At 53.8% G+C, this 21,910-nt stretch overlaps 1 protein-coding gene across 1 annotated transcript in view; it reads left to right on the top strand.

The window, feature by feature from the left end:
* LOC140399958 (inositol-trisphosphate 3-kinase B-like) overlaps positions 1-21,910 on the top strand; it is a 79,190-nt gene that overhangs the window by 37,855 nt on the left and 19,425 nt on the right. Inside the window, exons 2-3 of the mRNA XM_072489451.1 lie at positions 13,972-14,056; positions 20,008-20,221. Of these exons, the coding sequence (XP_072345552.1) occupies positions 13,972-14,056; positions 20,008-20,221 (299 nt within the window). The remainder of the gene's footprint in view (positions 1-13,971; positions 14,057-20,007; positions 20,222-21,910) is intronic.

Genomic DNA, 21,910 nt, shown 5'->3' on the forward strand with positions numbered 1-21,910 from the left:
GTTACAGAGATAGGGAGGGTTGAAGGAGCTGGAGGAGGTTACAGAGATAGAGAGGGTTGTCGGGGCTGGAGGAGGTTACAGAGATAGGGAGGGTTTGTAGGGACTGGAGGAGGTTACAGAGATAGGGAGGGTTGTAGGGACTGGAGGAGGTTACAGAGATAGGGAGGGTTGTCGGGGCTGGAGGAGGTTACAGGGATAGGGAGGGTTGTAGGGGCTGGAGGAGGTTACAGAGATAGGGAGGGTTGTCGGGACTGGAGATAGGGAGGGTTGCAGGGGCTGGAGGAGGTTACAGAGATAGGGGGGGTGGTAGGAACTGGAGGAGGTTACAGAGATAGGGAGGGTTGTAGGGGCTAGAGGAGATTACAGAGATGGGGGGGCTGGAGGGGGTTACAGAGATAGGGAGGGTTGTAAGGGCTGGAGGTGGTTACAGAGATAAGGAGGGTTGTAGGGGCTGGAGGAGGTTACAGAGATAGGGTGGGTTGTTGGGGCTGGAGGAGGTTACAGAGATAGGGAGGGTTGTAGGGCCTGGAGGGGGTTATAGAGATAGGGAAGGTTATAGGGGCTGGAGGAGGTTACAGAGATAGGGAGGGTTGTAGGGGTTGGAGGGGGTTACAGAGGTAGGATGGGTGTAGAGGCTGGAGGAGGTTACAGAGATAGGGAGGGTTATAGGGGCTGGAGGAGGTTACAGAGATAGGGAGGGTTGTAGGGGTTGGAGGAGGTTACAGAGTAGGATGGGTGTAGAGGCTGGAGGAGGTGACAGTGATAGGGGAGGGTTGTTGGGGCTGGAGGAGGTTACAGAGATAGGGAAGGTTATAGGGGCTGGAGGAGGTTACAGAGATAGGGAGGGTTGTAGGGGCTAGAGGAGATTACAGAGATAGGGAGGGTTGTAGGGGTTGGAGGAGGTTACAGTGATAGGGAGGGTTGTAGGGGTTGGAGGGGGTTACAGTGATAGGGAGGGTTGTTGGGGCTGGAGGAGGTTACAGAGATAGGGAAGGTTATAGGGGCTGGAGGAGGTTACAGAGATAGGGAGGGTTGTAGGGGTTGGAGGGGGGTTACAGAGGTAGGATGGGTGTAGAGGCTGGAGGAGGTTACAGAGCAAGGCAGTGGGGGAGGGGAAGAGGATTTTGTGCAACCTGAGAAGCAGGCCGAGAATTTGAAACGGACGCCTGAGCACCTGGCCTGGGGCCAGGGTAGGTTAGCAAACAAGCGATGAGACAATGAGTAAACCCCACAGGTATATTCCGAAGAATTCAGTCTCGTCCCCGCCTTGTCGCAGTGCTATTAATAATATTATATCTGCTGTGTCAAACAGGGCCGCCCCTCTCCATCCAGGATGTATGCAAACGGACTGGGCAGCTGGGTGGGGTGTGGAGATGAGGTGCGTGTGTGGGAGGGGGTGAGAACCGCAGGCTGTGCCAAGCGCAGAATCCCGCACAGCGCCCAATTCCAACCGGCAGCCGGCTGCACGGGACCGTGGGGTGTCAGCAACAACACGGGGGGGGGGGGGGGGGGGGGGGGGGTGCGTGCCGATTGGTGGGGTAAGGTGGGGTGTGCAGAGACGTGGCAGACAAATGGAGCTTCCTGCTTTGCGTTCTCTCCCCCCCCCCTCCCCCCCCCCCCCCCCCCCCCCCCCCACCCCCCCCCCCCCCCCCCCCCCCCCCCCCCCACCCCAAACTCGGACACAGGTCGAACACTCGGACGTACGTCAGTAGGTTTCGAAGCGACAGAAATAGTTTGGAGAGTTTTCTCGGGCTTCCTGTTTGGCATGACTCCTCGTGGCCGAGATAGTATCAGGACGTGGAACACAACAAGCTGTATCAGATTGTTAGCAAGTAGATTACGGCAAAGGTTCCCGCTGCAATTAGCCACCCTGGAATCAACAGTGTTGAACGGAGCAATTAAAACAGGCAACCCGGGGAGTTTACAGATTAATTGTCATCGTCTGTGAACTTTGAATTCGATAAATAAATCCACAGAGCCCATCAAACACGTCCAGGGCAGGTACAGCACAGGGTTAGATACAGAGTAAAGCTCCCTCTACACTGTCCCCATCAAACACTCCCAGGACAGGGACAGCACGGGGTTAGATACAGACTAAAGCTCCTCTACACTGTCCCTGCCAAACACTCCCAGGACAGGTACAGCACGGGGTTAGGTACAGAGTAAAGCTCCCTCTACACTGTCCCCAATCAAACACTCCCAGGACAGGTACAGCACAGGGTTAGATACAGAGTAAAGCTCCCTCTACACTGTCCCCATCAAAAACTCCGAGGAAAGGTGCAGCACGGGGTTACATACAGAGTAAAGCTCCCTCTACACTGTCCCCCATCAAACACTCCCAGGACAGGTACAGCCCGGGGTTAGATACAGAGTAAAGCTCCCTCTACACTGTCCCCATCAAACACTCCCAGGACAGGTACAGCATGGGGTTAGATACAGAGTAAAGCTCCCTCTACACTGTCCCCGGCAAACACTCCCAGGACAGGTACAGCCCGGGGTTAGATACAGAGAAAAGCTCCCTCTATACTGTCCCCATCAAACACTCCCAGGACAGGTACAGCCCGGGGTTAGATACAGAGTAAAGCTCCCTCTACACTGTCCCAATCAAACACTCCCAGGACAGGTACAGCACGGGGTTAGATACAGAGTAAAGCTCCCTCTACACTGTCCACACCAAACACTCCCAGGACAGAACAGCACGGGGTTAGATACAGAGTAAAGCTCCCTCTACACTGTCCCCATCAAACACTCCCAGGACAGCTACAGCACGGGGTTAGATACAGAGTAAAGCTCCCTCTACACTGTCCCCATGAAACACTTTCAGGACAGGTACAGCACGGGGTTAGATACAGACTAAAGCTCCTCTACACTGTCCCCATGAAACACTTTCAGGACAAGTACAGCACGGGGTTAGATACAGACTAAAGCTCCTCTACACTGTCCCCATCATACACTCCCAGGACAGGTACAGCACGGGGTTACATACAGAGTAAAGCTCCTCTACACTGTCCACATCAAACACTCCCAGGACAGGTACAGCCCGGGGTTAGATACAGAGTAAAGCTCCCTCTACACTGTTCCCATCAAACACTCCCAGGACAGGTACAGCACGGGATTAGATACAGAGTAAAGCTCCCTCTACACAGTCCCCATCAAACACTCCCAGGACAGGTACAGCCCGGGGTTAGATACAGAGTAAAGCTCCCTCTACACTGTCCCCATCAAACACTCCCAGGGAGGGTTTAAACTAGTATGGCAGGGGGGTGGGCACGGGAGCAATAGGTCAGAAGGTGAGAGCATTGAGGGAGAACTAGGGAATAGGGACAGTGTGGCTCTGAGGCAGAGCAGACAGGAGAAGTTGCTGAACACAGCGGGTCTGGTGGCCTGAAGTGCATATGTTTTTAATGCAAGGAGCATTACGGGTAAGGCAGATGAACTTAGAGCTTGGATTAGTATTTGGAACTATGATGTTGTTGCCATTACAGAGACCCTGGTTGAGGGAAGGGCAGGATTGGCAGCTAAACGTTCCAGGATTTAGATGTTTCAGGCGGGATAGAGGGGATGTAAAAGGGGAGGTGGGAGTTGCGCTACTTGTTCGGGAGAATATCACAGCTGTACTGCGAGAGGACACCTCAGAGGGCAGTGAGGCTATATGGTAGAGATCAGGAATAAGAAGGGTGCAGTCACAATGTTGGGGGTTTACTACAGGCCTCCCAACAGCCAGTGGGAGATAGAGGAGCAGATAGGTAGACAGATTTTGGAAAAGAGTAAAAACAACAGGGTTGTGGTGATGGGAGACTTCAACTTCCCCAATATTGACTGGGACTCACTTAGTGCCAGGGCTTAGACGGGGCGGAGTTTGTAAGGAGCATCCAGGAGGGCTTCTTAAAACAATATGTAGACAGTCCAACTAGGGAAGGGGCGGTACTGGACCTGGTATTGGGGAATGAGCCCGGCCAGGTGGTAGATGTTTCAGTAGGGGAGCATTTCGGTAACAGTGACCACAATTCAGTAAGTTTTAAAGTACTGGTGGACAAGGATAAGAGTGGTCCGAGGATGAATGTGCTAAATTGGGGGAAGGCTAATTATAACAATATTAGGCGGGAACTGAAGAACATTGATTGAGGGCGGATGTTTGAGGGCAAATCAACATCTAACATGTGGGAGGCTTTCAAGTGGCAGTTGAAAGGAATACAGGACCGGCATGTTCCTGTGAGGAAGAAAGATAAATACGGCAATTTTCGGGAACCTTGGATGACGAGTGATATTGTAGGGCCTCGTCAAAAAGAAAAAGGAGGCATTTGTCAGGGCTAAAAGGCTGGGAACAGACGAAGCCTGCGTGGAATATCAGGAAAGTAGGAAGGAACTTAAGCAAGGAGTCAGGAGGGCTAGAAGGGTCACGAAAAGTCATTGGCAAATAGGGTTAGGGAAAATCCCAAGGCTTTTTACACGTACATAAAAGCAAGAGGGTAGCCAGGGAAAGCGTTGGCCCACTGAAGGATAGGCAAGGGAATCTATGTGTGGAGCCAGAGGAAATGGGCGAGGTACTAAATGAATACTTTGCATCAGTATTCACCAAAGAGAAGGAATTGGTAGATGTTGAGTCTGGAGAAGGGGGTGTAGATAGCCTGGGTCACATTGTGATCCAAAAAGACGAGGTGTTGGGTGTCTTAAAAAATATTAAGGTAGATAAGTCCCCAGAGCCTGATGGGATCGACCCCAGAATACTGAAGGAGGCTGGAGAGGAAATTGCTGAGGCCTTGACAGAAATCTTTGGATCCTCGCTGTCTTCAGGGATGTCCCGGAGGACTGGAGAATAGCCAATGTTGTTCCTCTGTTTAAGAAGGGTAGCAAGGATAATCCCCGGGAACTACAGGCCGGTGAGCCTTACTTCAGTGGTAGGGAAATTACTGGAGAGAATTCTTCGAGACAGGATCTACTCCCATTTGGAAGCAAATGGACGTATTAGTGAGAGGCAGCACGGTTTGTGAAGGGGGAGGTCGTGTCTCACTAACTTGATAGAGTTTTTCGAGGAGGTCACTAAGATGATTGATGCAGGTAGGGCAGTAGATGTTGTCTATATGGACTTCAGTAAGGCCTTTGACAAGGTCCCTCATGGTAGACTAGAACAAAAGGTGAAGTCACACGGGATCAGGGGTGAGCTGGCAAGGTGGATACAGAACTGGCTAGGCCATAGAAGGCAGAGAGTAGCAATGGAGGGATGCTTTTCTAATTGGAGGGCTGTGACCAGTGGTGTTCCACAGGGATCAGTGCTGGGACCTTTGCTCTTTGTAGTATATATAAATGATTTGGAGGAAATGTAACTGGTCTGATTAGTAAGTTTGCAGACGACACAAAGGTTGGTGGAATTGCGGATAGCGATGAGGACTGTCGGAGGATACAGCAGGATTTAGATTGTCTGGAGACTTGGGCGGAGAGATGGCAGATGGAGTTTAATCCGGACAAATGTGAGGTAATGCATTTTGGAAGGTCTAATGCAGGTAGGGAATATACAGTGAATGGTAGAACCCTCAAGAGTATTGAAAGTCAAAGAGATCTAGGAGTACAGGTCCACAGGTCATTGAAAGGGCAACACAGGTGGAGAAGGTAGTCAAGAAGGCATACGGCATGCTTGCCTTCATTGGCCGGGGCATTGAGTATAAGAATTGGCAAGTCATATTGCAGCTGTATAGAACCTTAGTTAGGCCACACTTGGAGTATAGTGTTCAATTCTGGGTCGCCACACTACCAGAAGGATGTGGAGGCTTTAGAGAGGGTGCAGAAGAGATTTACCAGAATGTTGCCTGGTATGGAGGGCATTAGCTATGAGGAGCGGTTCAATAAACTCGGTTTGTTCTCACTGGAACGAAGGAGGTTGAGGGGAGACCTGATAGAGGTATACAAAAATTATGAGGGGCATAGACAGAGTGGATAGTCAGAGGCTTTTTCCCAGGGTAGAGGGGTCAATTACTAGGGGGCATAGGTTTAAGGTGAGAGGGGCAAGGTTTAGAGTAGATGTGCGAGGCAAGTTTTTTACGCAGAGGGTAGTGGGTGCCTGGAACTCGCTACCGGAGGAGGTAGTGAAGCAGGGACGATAGGGACATTTAAGGGGCATCTTGACAAATATATGAATAGGATGGGAATAGAGGGATACGGACCAGGAAGTGTAGGAGATTGTAGTTTAGTCGGGCAGCATGGTCGGCACGGGCTTGGAGGGCCGAAGGGCCTGTTCCTGTGCTGTACATTTCTTTGTTCTTTGTTCTTTGTTGACAGGGACAGCACGGGGTTAGATACAGAGTAAAGCTCCCTCTATACTGTCCCCATCAAACACTCCCAGGACAGTACAGCCCGGGGTTAGATACAGAGTAAAGCTCCCTCTACACTGTCCCCATCAAACACTCCCAGGACAGGTACAGCACGGGGTTAGATACAGAGTAAAGCTCCCTCTACACTGTCCCCATCAAACACTCCCAGGACAGGTACAGCACGGGGTTAGATACAGAGTAAAGCTCCCTCTACACTGTCCCCATCAAACACTCCCAGGACAGGTACAGCACGGGGTTAGATACAGAGTAAAGCTCCCTCTACACTGTCCCCATCAAACACTCCCAGGACAGGTACAGCACGGGGTTGGATACAGAGTAAAGCTCCCTCTACACTGTCCCCATCAAACACACCCAGGACAGGTACAGCACAGGGTTAGATACAGAGTAAACCTCCCTCTACACTGTCCCCATCAAACACTTCCAGGACAGGTACAGCACTGGGTTAGATACAGAGTAAAGCTCCCTCTACACTGTCCCCATCAAACACTCCCAGGGCAGGTACAGCACGGGGTTAGATACAGAGTGAAGCTCCCTCTACACTGTCCCCATCAAACACTCAGGACAGGTACAGCAGGGGGTTAGATACAGAGCGAAGCTCCCTCTACACTGTGCCTATCAAACACTCCCAGGACAGATACAGCACGAGGTTAGATACAGAGTAAAGCTCCCTCTGCACTGTCCCCATCAAACACTCCCAGGACAGGTACAGCACGGGGTGAGATACAGAGTAAAGCTCCCTCTACACTGTCCCCCATCAAACACTCCCAGGACAGGTACAGCACGGGGTCAGATACAGAGTAAAGATCCCTCTACACTGTCCCCATCAAACACTCCCAGGACAGGTACAGCACTGGGTTAGATACCGAGTAAAGCTCCCTCTACACTGTCCCCATCAAACACTCCCAGGGCAGGTACAGCAGCGGGTTAGATACAGAGCGAAGCTCCCTCTACACTGTGCCTATCAAACACTCCCAGGACAGATACAGCACAGGGTTAGATACAGAGTAAAGCTCCCTCTACACTGTCCCCATCAAACACCTCCCAGGACAGGTACAGCACGGGGTTAGATACAGAGTAAAGCTCCCTCTACACTGTCCCCATCAAACACTCCCAGGACAGGTACAGCACGGGGTTAGATACAGAGTAAAGCTCCCTCTACACTGACCTCATCAAACACTCCCAGGACAGATACAGCACGGGGTTAGATACAGAGTAAAGCTCCCTCTACACTGACCTCATCAAACACTCCCAGGACAGGTACAGCACGGGGTTAGATACAGAGTAAAGCTCCCTCTACACTGACCTCATCAAACACTCCCAGGACAGGTACAGCACGGGGTGAGATACAGAGTAAAGCTCCCACTACACTGTCCCCATCAAACACTCCCAGGACAGGTACAGCACGGGGTTAGATACAGAGTAAAGCTCCCTCTACACTGTCCCCATCAAACACTCCCAGGACAGGTACAGCACGGGGTTCGACACAGAGTAAAGCTCCCTCTACACTGGACCCATTAAAACCTTGTTCCCTTTGCCCTGATCTCTCTCTCTCTCGTGCTCCGTAAATTTTACTTTTTGAAATAATGAGAAGATGATGGCGTTTCTGTCGCTCGTTCAGGCCCCTCTTTCAATGTAAATCAGCACCAGAAACAAAGTTGCAGAATTTGCCAGTAAAATGGTTTTGCCTGTAGGCTGCCTGGATCAGACCCAAGCTCACATTTTACCATGTGCTGCTCCCAGAGTCATCGAATCTTGCAACGACAAATAGTTCTGTCTCCCCCTTTTGGAGAGTTCCTATTGGATCAGAGAACAATAATTCGCCGTGTTTAAACCGCATCTCATCTCCCCTCCCTCTGCATCTTTCTCGATTCACCTCCATCTGTGTCCCCTCGCGTTAGCCTCCTTTCCAACCAGGAAACACTTTCTCCTCATTTATTCCACCCCCCCCCCAACGTGATTGTGAACGTCGCAATTCAATATTCTCCTGCTCCGAGGGGATCGAACCCAGACCCTCAAGTCCCTCCACGTTGAGTGAGCCCGTTTTATTTCAATTCCTCTGCGTCTGCCTGTAACATGCCCTCGAGTGTGGGTGGGCCCCCTCGAGCGTGGGCGGGCCCCCCCGAGTGTGGGCGGGCCCCCGAGTGTGGGCGGGCCCCCGAGTGTGGACGGGCCCCCCCGAGTGTGGACGGGCCCCCCCGAGTGTGGGCGGGCCCCCGAGTGTGGGCGGGCCCCCTCGAGTGTGGGCAGGCCCCCTCGAGCGTGGACGGGCCCCCCCGAGTGTGGGCGAGCCCTCTCGAGTGTGGGCGGGGGCAGGCCCCCTCGAGTGTGAGCGGGCCCCCCCCCCCCCCGAGTGTGGCCGGGCCCCCTCGAGTGTGAGCGGGCCCCCCCCCGCCGAGTGTGGGCGGCCCCCGAGTGTGGGCGGGCACCCCTCGAGTGTGTGCGGCCCCCCCGAGTGTGGGCAGGCCCCCTCGAGTGTGAGCGGGCCCCCCCGAGTGTGAGCGGGCCCCCCTCGAGTGTGGGCGGGCACCCCTCGAGTGTGTGCGGCCCCCCCGAGTGTGGGCTGGCACCCCTCGAGTGTGTGCGGCCCCCCCCGAGTGTGGGCGGGCCCCCTCGAGTGTGGGCACCCCTCGAGTGTGGGCGGGCCCCCTCGAGTGTTGGGCACCTCTCGAGTGAGGGCGGGCCCCCTCGAGCGTGGGCGGGCCCCCCGAGTGTGTGCGGCCCCCCCGAGAGTGGGCGGGCCCCCCTCGAGCGTGGGCGGGCCCCCGAGTGTGTGCGGCCCCCCGAGTGTGTGCGGCCCCCCCCGAGTGTGGGCGGCCCCCCCGAGAGTGGGCGGGCCCCCGAGTATGGGCGGGCCCCCTCGAGAGTGGGCGGGCCCCCCGAGTGTGTGCGGCCCCCCCGAGAGTGGGCGGGCCCCCTCGAGTGTGAGCGGGCCCCCTCGAGTGTGTGCGGGCCCCCTCGAGTGTGTGGCGGGCCCCCTCGAGCGTGGGCGGGCCCCCCCGAGTGTGTGCGGCCCCCCCGAGTGTGGGCGGGCCCCCTCGAGTGTGAGCGGGCCCCCTCGAGTGTGTGCGGGCCCCCCTCGAGCGTGGGTGGTCCCCCCGAGCGTGTGCGGGCCCCCCCGAGTGTGTGCGGGCCCCCTCGAGCGTGGGTGGTCCCCCTCGAGTGTGTGCGGGCCCCGTCGAGCGGGGTGGTCCCCCCGAGCGTGTGCGGGCCCCCCCGAGTGTGTGCAGGCGCCCTCGAGTGTGTGCGGGCCCCCTGGAGCGTGGGTGGTCCCCTCGAGTGTGAGCGGGCCCCCTCGAGTGTGGGCACCCCTCGAGTGTGGGCGGGCCCCCTCGAGTGTGGGCACCCATCGAGTGTGGGCGGGGCCCTGAGTGTGGGCGGGGCCCCCGAGTGTGGGCGGGCCCCCTCCAGTGTGTGCGGGCCCCCTCGAGAGTGGGCGGGCCCCCCGAGTGTGTGCCGCCCTGGGCGGGCACTCCACCCTCAAGGTGAAATGTCACGACTTCTACCCTCCGTGGAGTGATCACCCCCCCCCCCATCCTTGTGAGGTGCAGTGGAATCTCTCCAATTGGTTGCTGAAATAGTCATTGTCTGAAAGGGCTGTTGTATATGGTTTAAGAAGGCATTTGAGGGGACGGCGGGCGGGAGGCAGCTGCACATTAGAGGGCTCCCGTTCGGGAACGACATTTTCGGGGTTTAAACGCCCGCTCCCAGGGGCAACAGAGGCGGCAAAAGCAGGGAGAAGGCACAGTGAAGGGAAATGTCGAAAATACGTTAAAAAAAACGGCCATGAAAAAAGGCGGCTGATAGACCGGCGGGGAGTGGAAAGGTCACCGCGGGGACGGCACGGAAAGTGGAGGCTGGGGCACCGGGGGAGGCCGCGTTGCCCCCGGCTGAAGAGAGGACTACGGTGACGGCCGCGGAACTCGAAAGGCAGTTCACAAAACACATGGAGGCGGTGAGGGAGGAGATGGGGGGCGGTATTGAGAGTGCTGGTGGAGGAGGCGATGGCCCCGGTGAGGGCGGCGGTGGTACTGAGCGACCTGGAAAACAGATCCAGGCGACAGAATCTGAGGAATGTGGGGCTGCCCGAAGGGGTGGAAGGCCCGAGGCCGACGGAGTATTTTGCCGCGATGCTGGCGAAGCTATGGGGTGGGGGGGTGATCCCTCCCGATATGAACTGGATCGGGCTCATCGGTCGCGGAGGCCTGTACCAAAGGCGAGTGAGCCGCCAAGGGCAGTGACTCTGTGCTTCCGTCGGTACAGGGTGAAGGAGAAGGCCCTGAGCTGGGCCAAGCAGAAGCGGGGGGGTGCAGTGGGCTGGAGCTGGTATACGTGTATACCAGGACTTTACGGTGGAGCTGGCGAGGAGGCGGGCTGCCTTCAAACCGGGTGAAGAGGGCACTGTACCTCAGCAAGGTGCGGTGCGGCATTATATACCCAGCGAAGCTGAGGGTGACCTACAAATCCAAGGACTTTTTATTCCGGGACGGTGGGAGCAGCGGAGGAGTTTGCGAAGGCAGAAGGACTGTGGCAGAATTGAGAAATGTACCGATGTAGCCTCACGTAGCTGGATTTTCTCACTGCGTGCCGGTGTAGGTACTAAATGAGCAGACGCTGCATATATTTGGACAAGGGAAGAGGTGGGACTTTCACTTGCGATGATGGTTCTTTGGGGCTTGGGTGTGCATGCGGGGGTTGTGTGCTAAAGGGGATTTCTTGGTTTTCCTGGGACCGGGCAAGGGGGAAAAGAGGCCCGGGCGGGGGCCTCCACGCTGGCCGGTTTAAGTCGGCCAGTGAACGGGGGCGGGGGGGGGGGGGCTGCGGACATCGGAGCCTGGCAGAACAGGTTCCGATTGTCATAATATCCACTCATGTATATAATGAGATGCAGACAGGCAGTGAGTGACACACAGGATGACCAGTAAGCACACAGCACAGTGCAGCCAATCACCAGACAGGACACTACCACTATAAAGTCAGAGGGCACTAGGTTTCCCGCTCTCTCGGGACCCAGCAACTGAGACAGTCAGAGTCCACGAGCTAGTAAGTCTGGTCCGGCTACGACAAGGTCTCCAGTCAGTTCAGTATAGTGTCGACCCACGGCTGAATATGTATATCAGTTCTGTCGTTGAATAAAACATTGTTGGATCCTCTCCAGCGTTAGACGTCTGTTTCTAGCTTCCCCGCATCGAGTGCAGTCCACATCGAACCTACCTGCCTAACACATCGCTGACGAGTCCAGCCGGGGTGAAAAGTTGGGGGGGAAGGAACAGAGGCTGGGGGGAGGAGTTTTGTAAGAGGAAGTGGAGGGGAGGAGTCGGGGAGAGGGGGGGGGGGGGTTTACAATTCATGGGTGTTATTTACGATACTCTTTCGGGGATTGAATGTTGGGGGTGGGGGGGGGGGGGGGCTCTATAGGTCAATAGGCGATTCCTGATTCCTTTTTTTTTCTCCCCTTTGTCCCACCGTGGGAGGGTTTGTTTTATTTGATGCTTATATTGTCAGGTGGGCCGTTGTTTGGGGGCGTGGTGGGAGGATGGGATCGTTGTTGTTGATAAGGGGATTGACTTTGTATTTGTTACCGTTTACTGCTCGTTGGTGGGGTCTAAATTCTGAAAAAGATGGAGAATATTTTACAAAAACGAAGGCCGATGGGATCCTTGCCTTGATTAGGTGAGACGTAGATTATCAGAGCAGGGAGGTTATGACGGAGCGGTATAAAACGCCGATTAGGCCGCAGCTAGAGTACTGTGTGCAGTTCTCGTCGCCACATTATAGGAAGGATGTGGTTGCCCCTGGAGAGGGTGCGGGGGAAATTCACCCAGGATGTCGCCTGGAGCTGGAGCGTTGCAGCGATGAAGAGAGGCTGGTTAGGCCGGGGCTGCTTTCCTCGGAGCGGAGAAGGCCGAAGGGGGACCTGATCGAGGTAGTAGAGAGGATGGCACGGTGGCCAGCACTGCTGTCTCACGGTGCCGAGGGTCCCGGGTTCGATCCCGGCCCTGGGTCACTGTCCGCGTGGAGTTCGCACATTCTCCCCCGGTGTCTGCGTGGGTCTCGCCCCCAAAACCCAAAAGATGTGCAGGGGCCACGCTAAATTGCCCCTTAATTGGGCAGCACGGTAGCATTGTGGTTAGCACAATTGCTTCACAGCTCCAGGGTCCCAGGTTCGATTCCCGGCTGGGGGGGTCACTGTCCGTGCGGAGTCTGCAAATCCTCCCCGTGTCTGCGTGGGTTTCCTCCGGGTGCTCCGGTTTCCTCCCACAGTCCAAAGATGTGCAGGGTAGGTGGATTGGCCACGATAAATTGCCCTTAGTGTCCAAAATTGCCCTTAGTGTTGGGTGGGGTTACTGGGTTATGGGGATAGGGTGAGGGTGTGGGGTTGGGTAGGGTGCTCTTTCCAAGAGCCGGTGTGGACTCGATGGGCCGAATGGCCTCCTTCTGCACTGTAAATTCGATGATAATTGGGAGAAATAATTGGGCACTCTAAATTTATTGTTTCAAAAATGAACGACACAGATAGGGTGGATAGGAAGGACCATTTCCCCCTTGGTGGAGGGCCTAATGACCAGGGGGTGTAGATTTAAGGTGAGGGGCAGGAGGTTTGGAGGGGATGTGAGGAAAAACCTTTTCACCCAGAGGGGGGAGGGAGTCTGGAACCCGCTGCCTGAACGGGGGGTGGAGGCGGGAACTCTAACAACAATTAAGAAGTGTTTAGATGAGCATTCGAAACGCCGCAGAGTACAAGGCTGCGGAGTAAGTGCTGGAGGATGGGATTAGAATGGATCGGTGCTTGACGGCCGGGGCAGAGACGATGGGCCGAAGGGCCTTTTCCTGTGCTGTAAAACTCGATGACTCCATGGTTGCTGATGTGCTCTTCCTTACAAAGGTACGCCTATTGAGGTGTCAGACTGTGGCTGAATATATTCCTGGCCGCGTCTGCCAATGGCTTCCCGTCCAACATTCCCCCCCCCGCCCCCCCCACTCCCCGCACGCTCCCGCCATTGGTCACCCGCGTCCAACCTCACATCCGTACGTGTGGCAAACCGCTTCCTTCCGTCACCCCTCAACGGCCTAGCTCCCATTTTAAGGCGACATCGACCCCCCCACCCCGCCCTCTTCCCACCGGCAGTTCCCTCTCCCGAACCCTCTTTCCCCCCCACCCCCAAGCGGTGGCACAATCGTAAATATCACCGGGGCTGATAATCCTCAGACCCCCGGGTTAGTGTTCCGGGGACCGGGACGCGGGTTCGAATCCCCACCCTGGTGCAATTTAAATTCAATGAATAAAATCTGGCATTATAAAGCTCGGTCTCGAGTAACGGCGACCGTGACGACGATTGTCCTAAAAAAAAAAGCATCCGGTTCACGAACGTCCCCTTTAGGGGAAAGGGGGAAATCTGCCGTCCTTACCCCGGTCTGGCGTACAGGTGACTCCAGACCGACCCGCACGCACACAGCAATGTGGTCTCCACCGCTCACCACATCTACCCCTCCTACAAGGAGGCACCTTCATATCACTCTTGGCAGTCAGCGCCCCCACGGTCTCCCCCAATGCCACCCCCCCCCCCATCCCCTGACCTGTCAGCGCTCAGAGCGGGTTAGGTGAGATTCAATGTGACTTGTGGTCTCTTTCCTCTCCCACACACAGACTAAATCGTGGAAGACCTTCTTCACCGTGGTGCACTGGACCTACCGCAGGTCAAACTCATGGGTCCAACTCGCAGGGCATGAAGGTGAGATCGATGGTGGGTGGGTGGGGGGGTGGGGGGCGAAGACTGCTGGTCCCGCATCGTGGGGGCTACATGTTGTACGTGTGGTGTGTGTGTGTGTGTCATGTGGTGCCTGTTGTGTGTGTCGTATGTGTGGGCGTCATGTGTGGGCATTGCATGTGCATGTTGTATGTATGTGTGGGTGTCTGAGTGGGAGTCATGAGTGGGCATTGTGTGTGCATGTTGTTCTGGGAGAGGCGTTTTCAAAGCCCCAAAATGTATCATGGAGTTCAACCAACCTCCCCCTTTAGTGGGTTTGTTGCTTTTCCGAGCACACGGCTTGTTCCCTAGGTGTGGGATTACAATTATGGACACATGGGTTTTTAAACACAAAACACTGTTTATTCCATGAACTCAACTTAACATCTTAAATAAACATTGGATCTCTTAACACCCCTTACTTCAAAGATAACTCAAAATATTGCAACAGTAAATACTTCCTTAAAATGATTTGTAGGAAAATGTAACTGGTCTGATTAGTAAGTTTGCAGACGACACAAAGGTTGGTGGAATTGCGGATAGCGATGAGGACTGCCAGAGGATACAGCAGGATTTAGATTGTTTGGAGACTTGGGCGGAGAGATGGCAGATGGAGTTTAATCCGGACAAATGTGAGGTAATGCATTTTGGAAGGTCTAATGCAAGTAGGGAATATACAGTGAATGGTAGAACCCTCAAGAGTATTGAAAGTCAGAGAGATCTAGGTGTACAGGTCCACAGGTCACTGAAAAGGGCAACACAGGTGGAGAAGGTAGTCAAGAAGGCATACGGCATGCTTGCCTTCATTGGCCGGGGCATTGAGTATAAGAATTGGCAAGTCATGTTGCAGCTGTATAGATATCATAGAATTTACAGTGCAGAAGGAGGCCATTCGGCCCATCGAGTCTGCACCGGCTCTTGGAAAGAGCACCCTACCCAAGGTCAACACCTCCACCCTATCCCCATAACCCAGTAACCCCACACAGCACTAAGGGCAATTTGTCATGGCCAATCCACCTAACCTGCACATCTTTGGACTGTGGGAGGAAACCGGAGCACCCGGAGGAAACCCACGCACACACGGGGAGGATGTGCAGACTCCGCACAGACAATGACCCAGGTCGGAATCGAACCTGGGACCCTGGAGCTGTGAAACAATTGTGCTATCCACAAGGCTACCGTGCTGCCCTGAACCTTAGTTAGGCCACACTTGGAGTATAGTGTTCAATTCTGGTCGCCACACTACCAGAAGGATGTGGAGGCTTTAGAGAGGGTGCAAAAGAGATTTACCAAAATGTTGCCTGGTATGGAGGGTATTAGCGATGAGGAGCAGTTGAATAAACTCGGTTTGTTCTCACTGGAACGACGGAGGTTGAGGGGCGACCTGATAGAGGTATACAAAATTATGAGGGGCATAGACAGAGTGGATAGTCAGAGGCTTTTCCCCGGGGTAGAGGGGTCAATTACTAGGGGGCATAGGTTTAAGGTGAGAGGGGCAAGGTTTAGAGTAGATGTACGAGGCAAGTTTTTTACGCAGAGGGTAGTGGGTGCCTGGAACTCCACTACCGGAGGAGGTGGTGGAAGCAGGGACGATAGGGACATTTAAGGGGCATCTTGACAAATATATGAATAGGATGGGAATAGAGGGATACGGACCCCGGAAGTGCAGAAGATTTTAGTTTAGACGGGCAGCATGGTCGGCACGGGCTTGGAGGGCCGAAGGGCCTGTTCCTGTGCTGTACTTTTCTTTGTTCTTTGTATGTTCCTTCAAACTTCGAAGAGACTTAACACCTTTAAACAAAATCACATCAGGTTAAAGGCTTCACTATTATAAGTTTAAATCACCCAAATGATGCGTAGTCTTTTATGGCAGAGATCCAGCTCACTGCAAAACACAGACACTGCCCAAGCTCTTTTCCTCCAAACTTGCAGCTCTCTGGAAACACACAGACACACACAAGCTGCTTTTTAAACTGAAACTAAAAACCTGCAAAATGGCTGACCTATAGCCCAGCTCCACCCACTCTCTGACATCACTATTTTCTTAAAGGTACATTGCTTAAACATACATGTCTTAAAGGTACTCTCTCTCTCTCTTGTTAAGAGGAAGAAGGAGGCCTATGTGAAGATGAGGTGTGAAGTTTCAGTTGGGGCGATGGATAGTTACAAGGTAGCGGGGAAGGATCTAAAGAGAGAGCTAAGACGAGCAAGGAGGGAACATGAGAAGTATTTGGCAGGTAGGATCAAGGAAAACCCAAAAGCTTTCTATAGGTATGTCAGGAATAAGCGAATGACTAGGGAAAGAGTAGGACCAGTCAAGGACAGGGATGGGAAGTTGTGTGTGGAGTCTGAAGAGATAGGCGAGATACTAAATGAATATTTTTCGTCAGTATTCACTCAGGAAAAAGATAATGTTGTGGAGGAGAATGCTGAGACCCAGGCTATTAGAATAGATGGCATTGAGGTACGTAGGGAAGAGGTGTTGGCAATTCTGGACAGGCTGAAAATAGATAAGTCCCCGGGGCCTGATGGGATTTATCCTAGGATTCTCTGGGAGGCCAGGGAAGAGATTACTGGACCTTTGGCTTTCATTTTTATGTCATCATTGGCTACAGGAATAGTGCCAGAGGACTGGAGGATAGCAAATGTGGTCCCTTTGTTCAAAAAGGGGAGCAGAGACAACCCCGGCAACTATAGACCGGTGAGCCTCACGTCTGTTGTGGGTAAAGTCTTGGAGGGCATTATAAGAGACAAGATTTATAATCATCTAGATAGGAATAATATGATCAGGGATAGTCAGCATGGCTTTGTGAAGGGGAGGTCATGCCTCACAAACCTTATCGAGTTCTTTGAGAAGGTGACTGAACAGGTAGACGAGGGTAGAGCAGTTGATGTGGTGTATATGGATTTCAGCAAAGCGTTTGATAAGGTTCCCCACGGTAGGCTATTGCAGAAAATACGGAGGCTGGGGATTGAGGGTGATTTAGAGATGTGGATCAGAAATTGGCTAGCTGAAAGAAGACAGAGGGTGGTGGTTGATGGGAAATGTTCAGAATGGAGTTCAGTTACAAGTGGAGTACCACAAGGATCTGTTCTGGGGCCGTTGCTGTTTGTCATTTTTATCAATGACCTAGAGGAAGGCGCAGAAGGGTGGGTGAGTAAATTTGCAGACGATACTAAAGTCGGTGGTGTTGTCGACAGTGTGGAAGGATGTAGCAGGTTACAGAGGGATATAGATAAGCTGCAGAGCTGGGCTGAGAGATGGCAAATGGAGTTTAATGTAGAGAAGTGTGAGGTGATTCACTTTGGAAGGAATAACAGGAATGCGGAATATTTGGCTAATGGTAAAGTTCTTGGAAGTGTGGATGAGCAGAGGGATCTAGGTGTCCATGTACATAGATCCCTGAAAGTTGCCACCCAGGTTGATAGGGTTGTGAAGAAGGCCTATGGAGTGTTGGCCTTTATTGGTAGAGGGATTGAGTTCCGGAGTCAGGAGGTCATGTTGCAGCTGTACAGAACTCTGGTATGGCCACATTTGGAGTATTGCGTACAGTTCTGGTCACCGCATTATAGGAAGGACGTGGAGGCTTTGGAGCGGGTGCAGAGGAGATTTACCAGGATGTTGCCTGGTATGAAGGGAAAATCTTATGAGGAAAGGCTGATGGACTTGAGGTTGTTTTCGTTGGAGAGAAGAAGGTTAAGAGGAGACTTAATAGAGGCATACAAAATGATCAGGGGGTTAGATAGGGTGGACAGTGAGAGCCTTCTCCCGCGGATGGAAATGGCTGGCACGAGGGGACATAGCTTTAAACTGAGGGGTAATAGATATAGGACAGAGGTCAGAGGTAGGTTCTTTACGCAAAGAGTAGTGAGGCCGTGGAATGCCCTACCTGCAACAGTAGTGAATTCGCCAACATTGAGGGCATTTAAAAATTTATTGGATAAACATATGGATGATAATGGCATAGTGTAGGTTAGATGGCTTTTGTTTCGGTGCAACATCGTGGGCCGAAGGGCCTGTACTGCGCTATATCGTTCTATGTTTTATGACAATGTTGTATGTGTATGTTGTATGTGTGGGTGTCTTGTGTGGGCATTGTGTGCATGTTGTATGTGTGTGGGTATAGAATCATAGAATTTATCATGTGTGGTTGTTGTCTTCGTGTGTCCTATATATGGGTGTTGTATGTACATGTTATATATGTGTGCATTGTTGCATGTGTGCGTGTTGTGTGCATATTTTCTGTATGTGGTATATGTGTGGGTGTCATGTGTGTGTGTTTCATGTCCATGTTATACATGTGTGCTGTATGTGCAGGTGTCATGTCATAGGCATTGTTGCGCATGTGTCATATGTGGGTGTTGTGTGTGCACATTTTCTGTACGTATTGTACATGTCAGTGCCAGGTGTGGGAGGTGTGAATGTTACACATTGTATGTACGTGTTATCGGTTGTGTGTGTGTGTGATGTGAACACTCGTGTTGTATGTACATGTTAATATGTGGTGTACATCATGCATGCAAGTGTTGTGTTGCGTGTTGCATGTAGGTATTTGGCGTGTGCGTGTGTGTGTCGACATGTGCTTTTTTGAGAGACTGTAGGATACGTTATTGTTGGGGGGGGGTGAGGGGGGGGGGTCAATCCGGGATTGATTGATGGATCAATATTGGCCACGACCCCCCCCCCCCCCCCCCGCCCTTCCTCCAATAGTGGATGCGTGCATTCTATCCCGACAGAGCAGCTGAGATCTCGGCCGAGCGTCCCCACCAAACTCCGGCCCCTCCGACAGCCTGGGCCTGCGGGCCCGGGGCTACAGGCTCAGTTCCTGGCCTGCGCCTCCGAACCCCTCAAGCCCTCCGACCCAGTCAGGGGCTGGGCGCCAGCGAGGAGGAGGGCCCCAGGTGGGAAACGAGACCCTTCGACCTGCCAGTGAGTTGTTCACGATCGTCTTGTGGGAAGTCTTTCTGGAGGTGTGGGGCCTGGGGGGGGGGGGGGAGAGAAGCACAAATTCGGCTCAGCGCACACCTTGCGGAATATTGTTTGAATGGAGAGAGACAGCAGAAAGTTGCGGAGCAGGGAGATGTGGCTCCCTTGATCATCAATCAAAAATGTTAGCACGGTGATACATGGAATGTGGGCCTTTATTGCGAGGAGGGGAGGGGATTGGAGGGTAAAGGTCAGGAAGACTTGCTGCAACTGTACAGGGGGTGGGTGAGGCCGCACCGGGGGCACAGTGTCCGGTTTCGGCTCCTGATTTAAGGAGGGGATAGTCTTGCCTCGGGGGGGGGGCCGCAGTTCAGAGACGGTTCACTGGGCCGCTTCCCGGGAGGAAGGGGGTTTGTCCGATGGGGAAATGTTGAGTAGGCCGGGGCCTGTACCCGTTGGGAGTTTAGAAGAACGAGAGGGCACCTTGTCGAAACGGATCCGATTCCGAGGGGGCGGGTTTGACCGGGCGGAGGCGGAGAGGATGTTTCCCCTCCCCCCTCGTGAGGGGGAGGGGGTCGAAAACCAGGAGGGGAGCACAGTTTGACGATAAGTGGGTCACCCATTTATGACGTATGGAATATCGCGCAGTGTCTGGGGGGGGGGGGGGGGGGGATTTAACCCTCAGTCAACGGGAGAAAAAAGAAACCCCCCAGATGATGTGGGTGGTGATCGCCTGTGCGGGATCCTGCTGTGCTTTCCCTACAATACGGCCGGGCGCGCGCACCTCGGAAAGCACGCGCCCCCGGCTCCGCCGGCTGCGGAAATGTTTCGGGGATGCCCGGCGGATGGGGTAGGCGCTGCGATACTGCACTGCGGTGAGGGTGGGGTGGGGTGAGGGGGAGGTAGGGTTACATGATCCCCCATTCGCGTCGACTCGACTCTCGAACCCCGTTTTACTCCGGATGGCCCATTTCCGAATTTTTGTCCCCCCCCCCCCCCACCCCCGCAGGTAATTTCCGGTTCAGTGAGGCGGGACACATCTTGAAGAAATTCAGTGTGAACGAGAGCCGTTGTCTCCAGCAGCTGATGGGCGATGTCCTGAGACCCTACGTGCCCGCGTACTACGGGGTGGTCGACAAGGACAGCGAGCAGTTCATTCAGATGGAGGATCTCCTGATGGGACTCAGCTCGCCCTGTATAATGGACTGCAAGATAGGCATCCGGTGAGAGGGAGCGGGCGGTGAGCGCGCAGGGGGGGGGGCAAGGTGAGGGTGGGGGGGGGGGGGGCAAGGCGAGGGTGGGGGAGACGTTCTCCCGGGTCCACCACTTCTCCTGCCGCTGCCGGGCCTCAAACATGGTCCGAGCCATTAACCCATGGTGGCTCATGGGATATTGCAGAGTGTGCAAAATGGCCGCCACGTCTCCTACTCAGCGACCGCACTTCAAAGCTACCTCACTGGCTTCTGGGATCTTAACAATGGAATCCAGAGGGCCCCCTGCCCACCCCACCCCCACTCTCCCCACCCTTGGTGTCTAAATTGCCCCTTAGTGTCCAAAGATGTGCAGGTTGGGTGGATTGGCCGTGCTAAATTGCCCCTTAGTGTCCAAAGATGTGCAGGTTAGGTGGATTGGCCGTGCTAAATTGTCCCTTAGTGTCCAAAGATGTACAGGTTAGGTGGATTGGCCGTGCTAAATTGTCCCTTAGTGTCCAAAGATGTGCAGGTGGGTGGATTGGCCGTGCTAAATTGTCCCTTAGTGTCCAAAGATGTGCAGGTTGGGTGGATTGGCCGTGCTAAATTGTCCCTTAGTGTCCAAAGATGTGCAGGTTAGGTGGATTGGCCGTGCTAAATTGTCCCTTAGTGTCCAAAGATGTGCAGGTTGGGTGGATTGCCGTGCTAAATTGTCCCTTAGTGTCCAAAGATGTGCAGGTTAGGTGGATTGGCCGTGCTAAATTGTCCCTTAGTGTCCAAAGATGTGCAGGTTGGGTGGATTGGCCGTGCTAAATTGTCCCTTAGTGTCAAAGATGTGCAGGTTAGGGTGGATTGGCCGTGCTAAATTGTCCCTTAGTGTCCAAAGATGTGCAGGTTAGGTTATGGAGTTACGGGGATAGGGCAGGGGGAGGGCAGGGGGGAGGGCAGGGGAGGGGAGGGGAGGTGAGGTTCTGGGCAGGGTGCTCCTACGAAAGGTCGGTGCAGACTCGATGGGCCAAATGGCCTCTTTGGCATGTAGCGATTGTGTGACCTCGCTTTCCGTCCTGCAGAGAGCGGACGCGGTCTCCGAAAAAGGCAAGGGGAAAGTTGGGGAAACACCCCACTGCAACTCTCTGAGAGAGAGAGAGAGAGAGAGACAGACTGAGAGAGAGAGAGAGAGACAGAGACAGAGAGGACAGAGAGCGAGAGAGACAGAGACAGACTGAGAGAGAGAGAGGGAGAGACAGAGAGACAGAGAGGACTGAGAGACTGAGAGACAGGAGAGAGAGAGAGAGAGAGACAGAGAGAGAGAGAGAGAGAGAGAGAGACAGAGAGACACAGAGAGAGAGACAGAGAGAGAGAGACAGAGTTGAGAGAGACAGAGAGAGACACAGAGAGAGAGACACAGAGAGGCAGAGATAGTGAGAGGCAGTGATAGTGAGAGGCAGAGAGATAGAGACAGATAGAGACAGAGAGATAGAGAGAGACACAGAGAGAGGCAGAGATAAATAGAGACAGAGAGATAGAGACACAGAGAGAGGCAGAGATAAAAAGAGACAGAGAGACAGAGACGAGAGAGAGAGAGACACAGAGAGAGATAGAGAGAGACAGATAGTGAGAGGCAGAGATAGATAGACAGGGAGACAGAGACAGAGAGACACTGAGAAAGAGACCGAAGAGAGAGAGACCGAGATAGAGAGAGACAGAGATAGAGAGAGACAG

The sequence above is a fragment of the Scyliorhinus torazame genome, chromosome 24, assembly GCF_047496885.1.
Source record: "Scyliorhinus torazame isolate Kashiwa2021f chromosome 24, sScyTor2.1, whole genome shotgun sequence".
NCBI classification, from domain to species: domain Eukaryota; kingdom Metazoa; phylum Chordata; class Chondrichthyes; order Carcharhiniformes; family Scyliorhinidae; genus Scyliorhinus; species Scyliorhinus torazame.